At 37.9% G+C, this 16,267-nt stretch overlaps 1 protein-coding gene across 2 annotated transcripts in view; it reads left to right on the top strand.

Annotated features, from left to right (window-relative positions):
* PRCP (prolylcarboxypeptidase) overlaps positions 1-15,261 on the top strand; it is a 71,386-nt gene extending 56,125 nt beyond the window's left edge. For both annotated transcript variants that reach the window (XM_019806115.2, XM_034666253.1), the window contains exons 7-9: positions 2,058-2,222; positions 2,984-3,171; positions 13,107-15,261. In XM_019806115.2, coding sequence (XP_019661674.1) covers positions 2,058-2,222; positions 2,984-3,171; positions 13,107-13,323 — 570 coding nt within the window. In that variant the 3' untranslated portion in view covers positions 13,324-15,261. The remainder of the gene's footprint in view (positions 1-2,057; positions 2,223-2,983; positions 3,172-13,106) is intronic.
* The last annotated feature ends 1,006 nt before the right edge of the window (positions 15,262-16,267 follow it).

The raw sequence follows: 16,267 nt of genomic DNA on the forward strand, positions 1-16,267 counted from the left end.
AAGGGCCAAATCACTGACTTCATGTCAGGGTGTTAATAGAGGATGCAAGCTTAATGAATGTGTTTTCCTTGCCATTGTGGCTATTTGCAGTTTTACAAGAGAGGCTTTCTAAGCTGTGTAGCATGATGAATAAGATGTGTATTTCGTAACTAGAGAGATTTGGGGTTGTATCTAGATCTTAACATTTACTAGTTGAGTGACCTTGAATAAAGTGGTTTAACCTAAGATTCAGTTTCTCTGTGCAAAATAGTGGACGATAATATATCTGATAAGATTGTTTGAAGACTATATGATATAATGGTTGTAAACCCAGAACTCAGTAATTAGTAGTTATTGTTGTTTTTCCGCTGTGATTCCATTGCCTGTGATTTTCCCCCAACATTTTATTGTGTAAAATTTCAAATATGGAAACATTAAAATAATTGGACAGTGAACACCCATAAAAATACCACCTAAATTCTAGAAAAGTATTTTGCTGTATTTGATTTAGCATGTATTTATTTGCCTAGCCATCCTTCTATCCTTTATTCCATTTTATTTTTTAAATGCATGTCAAAGTAAATTGCAGATATCAATACACTTCTTTTTTTTTTTCACGTTTTCAGGTATTTATTTATTATTATGATATGTTAGTCAGCATACAGTGCATCATTAGTTTTTTGATGTAGTGTTCCATGATTCATTGTTTTGGTATAACACCCAGTGCTTCATGCAATATGTGCCCTCTTTAATACCCATCACCAAGCTAGCCCATCCTCCCATCCCCCTCCCCTCTAAAACCCTCCGTTTGTTTCCTGGAGTCCATAGTGTCTCGTGGTTCATTTCTCAGTACACTTCTCTTAAACACTTCACCTTTATCATCATTAACTAGAGTTCAGTATTTATGATTTTTTTATTTTATTTATTTATTTTTTAAAGATTTTATTTATTTGACAGAGACAGCCAGCGAGAGAGGGAACACAAGCAGGGGGAGTGGGAGAGGAAGAAGCTGGCTCCCAGCAGAAGAGTCTGATGTGGGGCTCGATCCCAGAACGCTGGGATCATGCCCTGAGCCGAAGGCAGACGCTTAACGGCTGTGCCACCCAGGCGCCCCTATGATTTTTTTAGATAAAATTTATATACAGTGAATTGCACAAATTGCAAGTGAACTGTTTGTTGTATAACCCAGACCTCTGTGAAGATGTGGAATATTTCCTTACCCCTGAAAGTTCCCCATACCCCTGTCTAGTCACTCGTGCCTTCACTCTTAACCTCAAGTATTGTCTATGATTTTTAATACTAGAATTTCAGGTGCTGATTATAGTCTAGTGATCGGAACATTTGGAAGATGGGTTGGTACTTGGTATGCTTCTTATCACACCATGGACGTTGGAGCTTCGTATAAGTTTTCCATAAGAAACATTATAAATTTTACAGTTTCATAAAAATGTATTTATTCATTCAGCTATCATTTAGTTGTCAGTTACTTTGCTAAGTGCTGAGTGAGAGGTTCTGGAATCAAATGAGTACAATGCAGTGCTATAGGGGCTGTGCCAGAAACAAGTACAGGGCATAAGTAGAAGCACAAAGCGAGTAATTTAGTTCTTTCCAACTTGAGGGCATAGCTAGTGATGGCCTTATAGAGGAGGTGATATTTGAGCTAAGTATCATAGAAAATGAATTGGTGTTTGCCAGACATTAATGGAGTAGGAGAGTGGGAAAAAGGTATTTCAGACAAAGAGGAGAGAAAGAGCCTGGTGTGGTGGAAACGGTTTTGCTAGACTGGAACAAACAATGCGGCCACAGTGGTAGATGTGGAGGACTTTGCATGCCATGCAAATAACTTTGGTTTATTTCTATAGCTAAGAGAGTAATTTAAATTTTATACTTGCAGAGTAATGATTTATTCATTTACGAACAAGATTATACTCAAGAGATAAAAATTGTCAAGCAGTGCTGTTAGATGTTTAAGATTGTTTTATAGGCAAATCAAAATCATACTTCTTTTTTTCATTAAAAATTATGATTTTATAAATATATTCTTATTCTTCTTCCTTTACGTCTCTTTAAAATGACAGGTAGTGTGCCAGTATTTGAAAAATCCCAGTGTATCTGATGCACAGCTTCTGCAGAATATTTTCCAAGCTCTGAATGTCTATTACAATTATTCAGGCCAGGCAAGCTGCCTGAATATATCAGAGACAACAACTAGCAGTCTGGGAACTCAGGGTTGGAGCTATCAGGTAAGTGTGTATCATTTCCTCAAGTGAAACTTACTTTTCACTGATATGGTTGTATTGTAACAGAGTTCACAAGATTTTGTCACTAACCTGGATCCAAATCGGGGCTCCATTATCTTACACTGTGAGACCATGGATAAGTTCGTTCGTTCGTTCGTTCGTTCGTTCGTTCCTTCCTTCCTTCCTTCCTTCCTTCTTTACTTCCTTATTTCCTTCCTTCTTTCCTTCCTGTGTTTAGTCATCACCAAAGATATTCTGGGTACTTACTGCATGTCCGACAACATTCTAGGCTGTGAAGATACAAAGGTAAATAGGACATGATCTCTCCTTCAAATATAGCTCAGTGAAAAAGATACTTATGTTACAATAGAGCTTGGTAAGTCCTATAAAGGAAGCATTTTATGGATACAGAAAAGAGGGGCAGTCTAACTTGACTCTCTCTGAGCCTCCATTCCTTCATGTGTATGAGACTATTAATAATACTTTCCCTCCTGAGTTGTTTTGATGATTAATTATGATAATAGATGTGAAGGAAAGCAGTTTACAAAGGAAGAATATATAGCCTTAACTTCTGTAACTTCTCAGCTGAGCCTTTCCAGGAATAATGAGAGGTGATATGACAGAGGTAAAGAGCACGTGCTCTGAAGCCAGACTGCCTGAGCTCAAACCCTAGCTTTGCTGCTACTAGCTGTATGACTTTGGATAATTTATTTAACTCTGTTCCTCATTTTCTTATTGGATTCTCTTTTGGTTTCCTTTTTTAGGCCTGCACAGAAATGGTCATGCCTTTTTGTACTAATGGTATTGATGACATGTTTGAACCTCACTTATGGAACTTGGGGGAATTTTCTGATGACTGTTTCAAACAGTGGGGTGTAAGACCAAGGCCTGCCTGGATCATTACTATGTATGGAGGCAAAAACATCAGTTCACACACGAACATCATTTTTAGGTGAGTTTTTACTGATGCAAAGAAAAACTTCGGTTGATGGAGATATTTGTAGAATAGCTGAGAAGATAGAACAAGAAAAATGCTGACAATAAACAATATAGAATGCAGTAGTGGTATCCGTCGTGTCTTTCTTGAAAGACAGAGGATGCTGCGTAAGAAATACGATTTTATACTCTATTACCAACATGCTTAAAGGATAATAGCAACAAAATTTTAATATTTTATAAAAAAATGCTAGCACAAAATGAAGCATCATCTGCTGCTCTCAATTTGCGTTGCTATTGTTGCTATTGTTAATTGTTAATAAAGGTTTTTTAATATTTATTTAATAAACACTTTTTAGGTGCCTACTCTGTTTTGTTTCAGGCACTATGTGAAGCGCCTTAAATAAATTGCCTTATTAAATCCTTACAACAGTTCCGTGAAGTAGCTGTTACAGTCCCCTTTATACTGAGGAGGAAAGTGAAGGTCACTGTGTTCAGTCAGTTGCCAAACCTCATCTAGCTTTGTTATAGTTACTAAGTGATAAAGCCAAATTTCAACCTTGGGCTGTCTGACTACAAAACCTGTGTTTTTCTTCTATGTTACACTGCTTCTTTAGAAGGGGTGTATTTGGTATTGGCTCATATCAGACTTAATTTGTGTAGACTGCTGTGTGTATCTGATTGTGACTTCAAAATTCCCATATTTTGGTTTGAACACAAGGCTGTCAGCTCTTAATATAACAACCAATTATTCAAAAAATTTCCCCAAATCTATATGGAAATAGTAGAGATAGTATATATACTTCTTAACCTAGAGCCATTGTTTAAACTGTAAACGTCATTCTTTTACAAGCTCTTTAAAATCAGAGTTAAATTTGGTCTTCTGGACATGGCCAACAGCTGAAGGATTGTTCTCTGGATTTAGGCTGGTGGCACTGCCCACTTTGCAAAAGAGCCTCCGTCTTATTAGATTCATGCTGTTTTGCTCATTCAACAGGGTACCTGCCCCAAATAAAAGGTGAAACACTTAAATGGAAAATTTAAAGATTCTTTCGTTTAATTTCTTTAAATTGTCTTTCTTGTTCTCAGTAGGAGTCTTCAAAACTACTCTTTAGCTCAACCTTATAAAGTGATGGTTGAGCAAATAAATCTAAATATAGATTATTTAAGTAAACTGTGCCAAAGTAGGGTGTGTGAAATCAGGAAAACATGAAGGGACCTAAAGGACTGTAAAAGGCTTAAACACAACTTTGGGTGTCCGAGTTCATTTTTGTTCCTCAGAAGAGGAAGTACTTTGTCAATTTCTTGTTTTCCTTTGGTAATTTATCTCCACATAGTATTTAAATTAAACTTTTAACTCCATATTAAGGTGAGACTTTCTAACAGAACTGTGCAAAGGTCAAATGAGCTGTTTTAAATACAATTACTTAAGCTCTTGGATCCCCAGTCTTCTTTTCTGTAAAATGCTAATAATAATAATACCGCTCACCGCACAGTGTTGTGTGATACCTAAGAGTTAACCCAAGGAAGTATTTGGTCCAGATTTGACAAATATGTATGCTCAAAAAATATTTGTTGAATGAGTAAATGGAAATACACTCTCTGCCTTGTGCTTATGTCCTAGCCACAGGGAACTGTTTGTCTTTGCATGTCCTTTCCCTTCCTTTTTTTCCTTCTTTTCTTAAGACTCAGGCATCCTCCAAGAAACCTTCCCTAATCCCAGGGAGTTTAGATTTCCCCCAACACCTTAGCTTCGCTGGGCCTTTGAATATCACTTACCACTCTGTGTGGAAATTATCTATTTGTGTTTCTTTCTGCCCCATGAATTTGTAAACTTCTCAATGCAGAGACTTTGTCTTAATCGTATCTGTGCCTTTAACGCTTACTCCTGTGACTCGCACATATTGGATGCCCAAGAAATGTGTGTGTTGATAAAAACAAGGAACAAAATACAAAGCTTAGAAAGTCTTCAGAGGCATATGAAAGTTTAAAGGCAGGACTATGTGAAGATACTGGTTTATCTTTTTGCAATGGCAAGTCTACTTTTAAAAAGAAATATTTATGCTGCTAGGTGTGAGATATCCAATGTAAAAATTTTAAAGTTATTAAAAAATCAAAATTTTCCTGCTTTTCTGAAGAAAACACATTGCTAAAGTAAAGAAACAGCTTTAGGTGTCTCTGTTCTGGCTACTTAGTGGCTACTAGCTAGAAAAAGGTTTTGGTTGATGAGTAAGAAAATGTCTGAGGAACCAGGTGGAAAGTATCTTTACGTCCATGCCTCTCTCCTTAGGTTATCTCACACAAATCCACTTGTGACTGCTTTTCTGAATGGAAAGTTCAGTCTATTTATCAGATAAGAGGTTTGTCAGTTAAATTAAAAGGTTGGGTTTTGAAGTCAGGGAGACCAAGTTAGCTGGAAAGCCTAAGGCAAATTGCCAATTTGTGTAAGTCAGAAATAATGACTACGAAACAGGGTTACTTTCATGAGTAAATAGATTATCATGGAAGTAAGCACCATGAGGGCAGAGATTTTGTTTGCTCACTGTTGAATGCATTGTACATACTCAGTAAACATTTGTTGAATGAATGAGGACTTAATAAATAGTAGCCATTAATCGTTCTATTTCAGTAATTTTTTTTATTCCACAATTGTTTTGTTAGAAGGATTTATTTTTCCCCCAACTCCAACTGGTAAGAAATTATCTTACCAATGGTCATGGTTAGTTATTTAAATATAAATCCAAAAGGAAGTCCCTGAGGAGCTGGTTAGTTTAATATCGTTTCTCAGGCAAATTAATTGTTGCCAGTGATTAGAAGCTTGCTGTTGGGAATTTTATCCAGGCATCTAGACTCTCTCATGAAAGCCAGTATTTTTTTTTTTTTTTTTTTTTTTTTTTTGGTAAATGTCCCAGTGGCTGGTTTAGCTTTCACGTGTCCAGGACCAAGAAATTCAAGTCCATGTGCATCTTAGGTCTCTCGGCAACTCCAAACAGTGTTGCTAAGCCGCTGGGCTGATTCAGATGACCTTTTAAATCAAATGCAGTTTGCTTATTATGTGGCTGTTGGGATGGCTTTTTGTTTTGCAAATAATGGAGAGTTTCCTATCTGGGTTGGTCCTGTCAAATTGGAATAATGATAAAGGCTATTTGTTCACTTAAGAGAATCTAACCCCTTGTGTAGTTTACTTTAAGAATTTATCGGGTAGTTGAAAACTAAGGCTGCTGTTTTGCATGTGAGTTATCCTTTTTGTTTTTAACAAAATCAAAAATCTACATTTTTGAAGTTGTTTTTTTTCCCCAAGAACGATATTATTAAGGTGCATTTGAATTAATTTTGTTTCTAAAGAGAGGTGTGGTGAGACTAGAACAGGGACTTTTTTTTTTAAGGATTTATTTGAGAGAGATGCAGGGTGAGCGTATGAGTTGGGGGAAGGGCAGAGGGAGAGAATCTTCAAGCATACCACCTTCTGAGCACGGAGCCCATGGTGGGCTGGATCCCATGACCCCTGAGATCATGACCTGAGCTGAAACCAAGAGTAGGACGCTAAACCGACTGAGCCACACAGGTGCCCCTAGAACAGGGAGTTTAAAATTATATTTCCCATCCAAGAACTAACCAAGCCCAGCCCTGCTTAGCTTCTGAGATCAGACGAGGGTGATCTGGTCGTAGACTAAAATTGTATTTCAAATATACAAACACACACATATGTATAATGTACCTAAGTGCTTATTTTCTCATTTAGTTTGTACATTTACCTGGAAAAAGTTGATCACATTACTTTTCTGGCCAAATTTTTGTGAGACATGCTTTCACATCCTTTTTTATGATTCATTTACCTCTCAGAAGTATTAACACTTCTCATGCTTACGGAATATGATCATAATAATTATAATAATACTGCACATTTGTGTATTATTTTATAGTTTATACCTTACTGTCACATTATTATTTAATTTGAACCTCACAGTATCTCTGTGAGGGAGGGGCATTATCTTTTCTTTAAAAAAAATTTTTGGGGGGTTGCCTAGGTGGCTCAGTCAGTTAAGCTGTCTGACTCTTGGTTTCGACTCAGGTCATGATCTCATGGGTCAAGGGATTGAGCCCTGTCAGAGGCTCCAGGCTGAGGGGTTAGTCAGTGGAGATTCTCTTTCTCCCTCTGGCCCTCCCTGCTGCTTTCTCTCTCTCTCTCTCTCTCTCTCTTTCTCTCTCTATCTCTAAAATTTAAAAAAATCTTTAAAAAAAATATATATTTTTTTTGGTAATACATGTGGGAATTAAGGTTCACAGAGGTTTGATGACTTACCCAAGATCATGGGCTGGTAAGGGTATAAAACTTAGATCTTCTTAATTTGTTGTTCTTGCCACTACTATACACAGGTGAAGTTCTGTCTCTCTATATTTATATTAATCACTTATATTAACTCTGGTTTCCCTTGTAAAAAGTACTGAAGTGATTTCATATTCCTGAACTTGCATACATATATTTATAGATCCCTTTGTAGGACATATAGTACAAGGCCACAGACAACTAGACACTTATATTTGTTTTTCATTCATTCAATAAATATTTGGCTCCTACCATGTGCCAAGCCTGGTTCTAGGCACTGTGGATAGAGTAATAAACAAAAGAGACAAAATCCCTGCCCTCATGGAGTTCTGGTTGGAGAGATAGGTAAAGATTGTACCTATAAATAAGATAGAAGGAGCTAAGTGCTAAGTAGGAAAAATAAACCAGGGGAGAGGCTGTGAAATGTCGGGAGGAGGAAAAATGTTTGCAATTTTATTTTATTTTATTTTATTTCTTTTTATTTACTTAAATAATTTCTACAGTGAATGTGGGGCTTGAAACCATGGCCCTGAGATCAAGCGTCATATGCTTTTCCAACTAAGCCAGCCAGGCACCCCAAGGTTTGCAATTTTAGATGAGAGTTACCAAGGAACACCTCACCAAAGGGGAACTTTTGAAAAATGATCTAGTGGAAGAAGGTAGCTATGGGGTTGGTGGAGTAAGAACACTCTAAACCGAGGAGTAAGCAAGGGCAAAGGCCTTGAGAGGTACATGTCTTATCATGTTCTCTTCCAGGTATAGTAAGGAGGTCAGTGTGGCTGGAGTGGAACTAATGAGGGAGAGAGTAGCAGGAGAGAAAATCTGAAGCTACAGAGGGCCCAGATCATGTAGAGACTTGTAGATCCTAGTAAAGACTTTGGTTTTTGGTCTGAATGAAATGGGAAAACTCAGTGTTTTGAGCAAAGAAGTGACATAATCTAATTCAGGTTTTAACCAGATCGAATTGGCTGCTCTAAGCAGGGAGATAAGAGTAAAAGCTGGAGGGTCAGTTAAAACATTATTTAGGCTAGAGATCATGGTGATTTGGGTCAGTGGCAGTGGAGGTGGTGAGAAGTGTTGAAATTCTGGATATATTTTTGAAGATATAACTGACAGGAATTGTTGACCGATTGGAAGTGAAAGAAAGAGAAGGTTAAAGAGCGACATCAAACTTTTTGGCCTAACTGACTAGAAGGATAGGGTTGCCTTTAACAAAGATTGGGAAGATAGTGAGAGGGCTGGTTGGGAGCTGGGGAGTATTAAGAGCTTGTTTTGGACCTGGTAGATCTGAGATGTCTAATTAGATTTCCATGTAACAACGTCAAGTAGGCAGTTGAATTTTGCCTTTGAAGTTTAGGGGAAAGGTCCTCATTAAAGGCATTATTTGATAGTAGTCTGTGTATAGATTGTACTTAAAGATGAGACTTTTAAAAGTGATTATGTAGATTATGGGAACCATTTCGTATATCCAATAATGTGACCCTAAAGATTTATTATTTCAGGCTTTGTAACAATATCAGCAAAATGGAATGTACATGAAACAAATGTCAGAATGCACATAAAAATGTTCTGTAAGTGAAGTCAAGTGATAATGTAGATAAAGATATACCAAGAGGTGCAGTATCAGGGGAAAGTGATCTAATAGTTGCCAGATTCTTAAATCTAGGTATTTCAGTCTTTATTTCATTTTGAGGAATCTAAACTTCCATGAGGTTAGGAAGCTGAGAAGCAGACCTGGAACTGGAACCCAGGTGTGTCTAATCCCAAAACTCATGCACTTCTTACTCTGCACCACACAAGTCAAGAGGGTATGTGCTGTTCATTTCCAACCCATGTCCATGAAATGCAATGTAGTACAAGATTGAGCATTGGACTGGGTTACAAGACCTGAGTTTGTATCTCAGATTTGCCATTTCTAGCTGAATGATTTGGGCAAGTCATTTAATTTCTCTGGATACTAGTTTTCTCATCTATAAAAGAGTTGTAATTAAACCAATCTCACAGAGTTGTTGTAACAAATGTGAAAGGCTTTGTAAACTCTAAACCACTTTATGCAGGTGTGGAGTTAATAATGCTAGGGAGCAATTTGATTTACAATAGCATCAAGAATAAAATACTTAGGAATAAGTTTAACAAAAGAAGTATAAGACTTATACACTGAAAACTACAAAACATTGTTGGAAGAAATTAAAGATCTAAATAAAGGAAAGGCATCTCATGTTCTTGTGGAAGAGGAAATATTGGTAAGGTGTTAATTTTCCACAAATTGATCTACAAATTCAGTGTAATCTCTATGAAAATCTCAGCTGTTTTTTTTTTCACATAAATTGACAGCTGATTTTAAAATTCATATAAAAATATAGTGGACCCAGAATAGCCAAAACAATCTTTAAAAGGAAGAACAAATTTGAAGAATAACTCATACTTCGTTATTTCAAACTTATTATAAAGCTACCATAATCAATACATTATTATACTGTCATAAAGAAAGACGTGCAGATCTTTCGAAGAGAATTGATAATCAGGAAATCAACCCTTGTTATGTGTATGGTCAATTGATTTTTCGACAAGGGCCAAAACAATTTATTGGGGAAAGAATAGTTTTTTTCAAGAAATGATGCTGGGAGAAAGGATATTCACAAGCCAAAGAAAGAAGTTGGGTACCTATTTCATAGCCATACAAAAAAATTAACTCAAAATGGATCAAATAATTTTAATTGATAACTCAATTTAAAAACAGTCAAGGATCCGAATAGATATTTTTTCAAAGAAGATATACACCTGGCCATTCAGCACATGAAAAAAATCCTCAATACCGTAAGTCATTTGGAAAATTCAAATCAAAACCACAGTGAGATTCCATTTCACACCTATGTAGGATGGCTATAACCAAAAAGATAATAAGTAATGGCAAGGATATAGAGAAATTGAAACCCTTATATTAATGGAGGATAGTTGGAAGAAAGGCAGGGAGGGTAGAGGGGGGGCCGTTTAAGAGGAAACTAGCCTTGATTCAGGATGCTCAGGTGGTTGCATGGCTGAGCGTTCTAAGGTGCTGGATTAAGGCTCCAGTCTCTTTGGGGACGTGGGTTCGAATGTGGCCGCTGCCAAAACATTTTTGGGGGCATCTGGGTAGCTCAGTCAGTTAAGCGTCTACCTTTGGCTCAGGTCATGATCTCAGGGTTCTGGGATCAGAGCCCCACGTTGGGCTCCCTACTCAGTGGGGAGCCTGCTTTTCCCTGTCCCTGTGTCCCCAGCCCCACTCAGACTCTATCTCTTGTTCTCAAATTAAAAACAAAACAAAACAAAACGAGGAAACTACCTTTAAAAGAAAAAGACCCCATCCTGTTATTCTAGGCTTTACTCAGTGCCCCAGCTTTAAGTCTTCCTACTGGGAGGACTTAGAACTTGTATACGGCAGAAAAGAAGGAAATGGCCTTCGGGTCCTAACCTGGCCCCAGGTACAGCTCAACAGCCTGTGGGGTATTTAAGCAAAGAGCTTGATCTGGTAGCCTGTGGCTGGCCAGCATTCCTTAGGGCAGTGGCAGCTGCAGCCCTCTTGGTCCCCGAGTCTTCGAAACACCACTCTGGAAGGAGCCCTCCACCCTTCCCCACGTGAACAACTACCTAATAGGTAGATGAGTGCATGGACAAAAACCTAATTGGGTGACAGATGCATGGAGGGTTAATCAGATTAAAACAACCTGCCAGAAATCTCATAAAAATGCCTGGACTTACAAACTCTGAGGGCAACCCTCTCAGGTGCCCTCCCTCTTTGGGAGCTTTGTACTATTAATAAACTTTGCTTTGCTGCCCACAGCTGTTCATCTGGTCTACCTCTTCATTCTTTGAAGTGGTGTGACCAAGAGCCACGGGTACTAAAGGAAAAGAAATCCTTAAACAATATTTTGCTAGTGGGATTGTAAAATAGTGTAGCCACTTTGGGAACAGTTTGACAGTGCATTAAAAGGTTAAGTCACCATATATCCCAGAAATTCCATTCTTAGGTATATATCCAAGAGAAATGAAAGCTTACACCCATGCAAAAACTCGTATGGAGATGTTCATGGGAGCAATGTTGTTTGTAATAGTCAAAAAGTGGAAACAATACAAATGTGCATCTGATGAGTGGATAAATAAAATGTGATATATCCATACAATGGAATATTATTTGGCAATAAAAAAGAATAATGTACTGACACATGCTACAACATAAATGAAACTTGAAAACATCATGCCAAAGTGAAATAAGTTGATCACGAAAGACTACATGTTGTATAATTCCATTTATATGAAATGTAAATGTAAAGGCAAATTTATAGGGGTAGAAAGTTGATTAGTTGTTTTCTGGGGCTGAGAGCGAGGAGGTATGGGGGAGGGGAATAGGGATTGACTGCCGTGAGTATGGGTTTCGTTTTGAGGTGATGAAATTTTTTAAAATTGATTGTGGTGATGGTTGTAAACTCTGAACATATTAAAAACCATTGAATTGTACATTTTACTTGGGTGATTTTTGTGATAGGGGAATTATATCTCAGCAAAGCTGTTAGCAATATTGTTAAGAATGCTACCAGTGGAGTATTGGGTTTTTACTCAGCTAAACTAAATAGCCAGTTTTAATTACTGATCTGTTTACATCATTCTGAAATGTTGTGTGAACCAGCCAAGACTAATAAAATACCATTTCTTTAACTTAAAAGCTAATATAAACTGAAGATCTTTGAGTAATGCCCAAAGTTCCTGATTCCAGATCCAGGGGAATTTTTTCAGTTCTACCATCCTATTTCCCACAGTACTGTACTAAGAGGAAAGTATTATTTAAAAAGAAAAAAAGAGGTGCCTGGGTGGCTCAGTTGGTTAAGCATCTGCTTGTAGGCTCAGGTCATGATCCCAGGGTCCTGGGATTGAGCCCCAAGTCAGGCTCCCTGCTCAGCATTGAGCCTGCTTCTCTGTCTTCCTCTGCTCCTCTCTCCTGTTCACTCTCTCTCCTGCTCTCTCTCTCTCATAAATAAATAAAATCTTTAAAAAAAAATGAAAAGGAAAAAAAAGCAGTTTTTCATTTGTTTGTTTGTTTTTACATCTGAGATAGGTAGCATTTTTAAATATGGGAGTTTTTTTTTTTTAATCACTCTGTTAGTTGGGTCCTAGAAACGAAGGAAACCAGTATTAATTGAAGGACTCCTCTGTGCCTGACACTTGTGCTTATTCAGTATATCCACACCTACCATCTGTTTTAACCTTTATAACAACCTTCTGATGTCGGACTTATTATCTCTGTTTTACAGATGAGGAAACTGAGTCAGGTAGCTTGTGTGTCATCTGGCTTTTGAGGGATGAAGCTGGGATTGAAATTCAGCCTTTTGAATTCCGAGTCCTAGTATAATCTGGGTTGATTCATGGAGAACCACCTTCTCTAATTCTGTTTCTTGCATCTGCTTGCAGAAATATTACAAAACTCCAGCATGAAGCAGCTTTTTATATGACAGATTAGATTCTCAGATCAAATCCCCCAGGTTATGAACTTGTAATTTTAGATGTTATGCATATAATAGATTTCTCCTATCTTATCTGGGTATAGTTATGAAAAACTAACAATCTTATTTTTTCTTCTTTCCCTCACTTAGCAATGGTGAACTAGACCCCTGGTCAGGAGGTGGAGTAACCAAGGATATCACAGACACCTTGGTTGCAATCACCATCCCAGAAGGGGCCCATCATCTAGATCTCCGAGCCAGAAATGCCTTTGATCCCACGACCGTGCTATTAGCCCGCTCCTTGGAAGTTAGACACATGAAGCAGTGGATCAGAGATTTCTATGCCAGTCTGAGAAAGAAGCACTGAGCAATTTTGATCATTTTCAGTTTCTTTTATGTTCATTCTACCCATGTTCCCATTCATTTTGGTTTTCTACATGTAATTACTTTTCCTTGTTTGTCATTAGATTTGGTGGGGCGAAGGTTGAGATAGAAGAGAGGGTGATGGTGGGGACAGCAGCCATCCCATCCCGGGTCCTCGCCATCTTCACGCCACCTCCAGGAAGAATCTCTTTGTGACAGCTTTCCTACACCATCAGTGGCCCTCATAACTGGAGCAGAGTTCCTGACTGCCTTTCTCAAGAGGGAGAGTCACTTCCTTTGTTTCTCTGCAAGCAGGGCTTTCTTTTGGTTTTGAGGTTAAAGTCTCTTTGGTCCATTTGTCACTCCCCATGCCTCCCCCCGAAAAAAAGAAAAGCAGAAAATAGATAAAAATGATGTAATTGCAGCTGGTAGGAAGGATGTCCGATGCCAATCCAGGAAATGGAAGCCATTTCTTTTGTACTTGATTTAATGACTTTGAACTGTGCTGTAAATAAAGAATAAGGCTGGACCTTATACCTGTGTGTTGCTTCTGAAGCTCACTCCAGCTGTTGGGAATGCTGTGCGCACTGGGCTTGGCTGCTTTTGGAAAGTCCTTTAATTTTCTCTCTTCTATTTGGCAGCTTTTCTCCGTTCTGGGATATTTGCCACTGTGGTACTGCCAGTGAGAAATCTGGCCTTTTTCTGCTCCATTTCTCTTTGTTCCTAAGGTCAGTTTTGTGGTAATTCGGTTACATTTTGCCAGTTTAGGAGAATGACTCTGTTTGCTTTTGCTTTTACATCCGAGCAAGCTTTTATATACTGCAGTCACTGACAATACTTCAGTGAGAAGCCTTTAAAAATTGATGAATCAACTATTTAGAAGATAGAATGTAGTTATATTCAGCATTTTGTTTTTTAAATTTTATTTTCTGGTGGTTGTTACTGCTGTCATTAAAGTCAGAAGTGTCAGGGTGCTAAGAGGCAGGTGCACGAGAACTTTTCTGTATGGCTTCCAAAAGACAAGCTGATTAATTCATGCAGGCAGCATATTTGACATTAATAAATGGCCGAGCCATTCCTATTTCCAAGGGGTTGGCTTCTTTCAAGCAGTTCTTACACTGAGACCTTTCTTCAGAAGAGCTTTTCTAGGATAACAAATAGGGTTGGATCAAAACCTTTCAGGGACACAGAGAGAGACTAACAGTTTCTACTCTGTTGAAAGATTTCTTCCCCCTTGTTGCTTTTTATTTTCTCTCAGTAATTTTTTTTTTCTTCACCCTGCCTTGGGAACATTTTCTACTTTTCAAAAACTGTACCTTGAGCTCAGTCATTTCTAAAGCACTTATTTTTTTAAATTGCAGATATAGAGTGCATTCTTGGGTGGGAAACTGAAATATTTCCCTTACTTTCCTGGCATCTGGGAGATACAGAAAAAATCTTTGTCTGGTTTCGGAAGCCTTCAGTTCTCATTGTAATGAGTTGTCCATCAAAGCATTTGGTCGCTATTTTAGTTTCAGCATCAGAGAAAAGTCTGCTGAAGTGAGAATTTAAGGGTCGAAACAATACTAGTTTTTATTCTGTACCACCTAAGAAGTTATGTAATGCAGGGTTTAAGGGCTTAATAGAGGGGATGCTTACTATTTATTTTAGGTGCTATTGACTTTGTGATATTTTCCTTGAAACCTTCTACTTGTTTAGGATCTTTAAAATATTTTGCCATTTGATTTAATATTGGTTGTTTGGATGAGTTACATTTTTGTGAAGAGACATATTGCCAAAAATTGCTATATTTTTATGCAAGTATGATTTGGTCTTATGTACATGTTTTTCAATGTATGTTTCATTACAGACAGCAACCTTAAGTTAGCCTAATTATGATATGCTAGAATTTAATTTTAAATTGAAAAAGAATTGGAACATGAAATAAACTTTATTTAAAGCATTTCTCTCATTAATAAATGATGCTTTTGAAAGACAAGGAAAGAGAGACCTAAAGAATTGGGGTGTTTTTATTTCTATTTTTGTTACTTTAACTACCTGGAGTCAATAGATGTAACTAAAGAAATAGGAATTTTTCTTAAGGGATCTGTAAGATCAAGAGATTACCCAGAGGAATCAACGTCTAGTCTAGCATATTAGAAGGTGAGGGCACCTCAGCTATCATCCAGTCCAGACTCATCATTTGTAGGTGATGGCATTGTGGCCCAGAGAGACAGGACTTGTCACAGCTCATTTCTGGTAGAACCAGAACTTGAATCCAGGTTTTGTTTTGTTTTGCTGTTGTTTTTTAAATTGATATAATGAAATGTCTGTTTGGATAAGCAACAAAACCTCACCAAACCAGCTTAAGCAAAAGAGGGAATTTATTGAAACTATGCAGGAATAGCTCCAGGATTTGAATAAAACTAGGAATTATGAGGGAGTGGAACCAGGGTCTAGAAAGTCATGAAAAGTCAAGACTGCTACTTTCTGATTCATCTCACTTTCAACAGAAGTCACCAGCCTGTGGGTGAGATTTGTTACTCAAATTTTTATAATTTGGCCAGCAGTATAAAATGTATATGAGCATCACAGTTACCCAAAGGGCTTGTTAAAACATTGATTGCTGAGCCTCACCCCGGAGTTTGTAGTATGTTGTGGGGGTGGACCCTGGGAAGTTGCCTTTCTTATAAGTTCCTAGGTGATACTGGGGGATCATACTTTAAGAACCACCAGTTGAAAGAATTCTGAATTTGAATATCTTGAGACAGGAAATGCTCCATCAATTCACCTCACCGCTGTTATCCTGCCTGATTCCATCTGAGTGTGGGATCCTTGCCTTAAGCGTCTCTTCCCATGGTTGCTTCATTCTTTTCTGCAGACCATCTTCTCTGCTGGTACAAGGCCCATGATGACTTCCCAGCATGGTGTCCTCAGGCCCCTGTGGCTGCACCACCTCACAAGCCTAC

This window comes from Ailuropoda melanoleuca, chromosome 8 (genome assembly GCF_002007445.2).
Source record: "Ailuropoda melanoleuca isolate Jingjing chromosome 8, ASM200744v2, whole genome shotgun sequence".
Classification (NCBI taxonomy): Eukaryota; Metazoa; Chordata; class Mammalia; order Carnivora; family Ursidae; genus Ailuropoda; species Ailuropoda melanoleuca.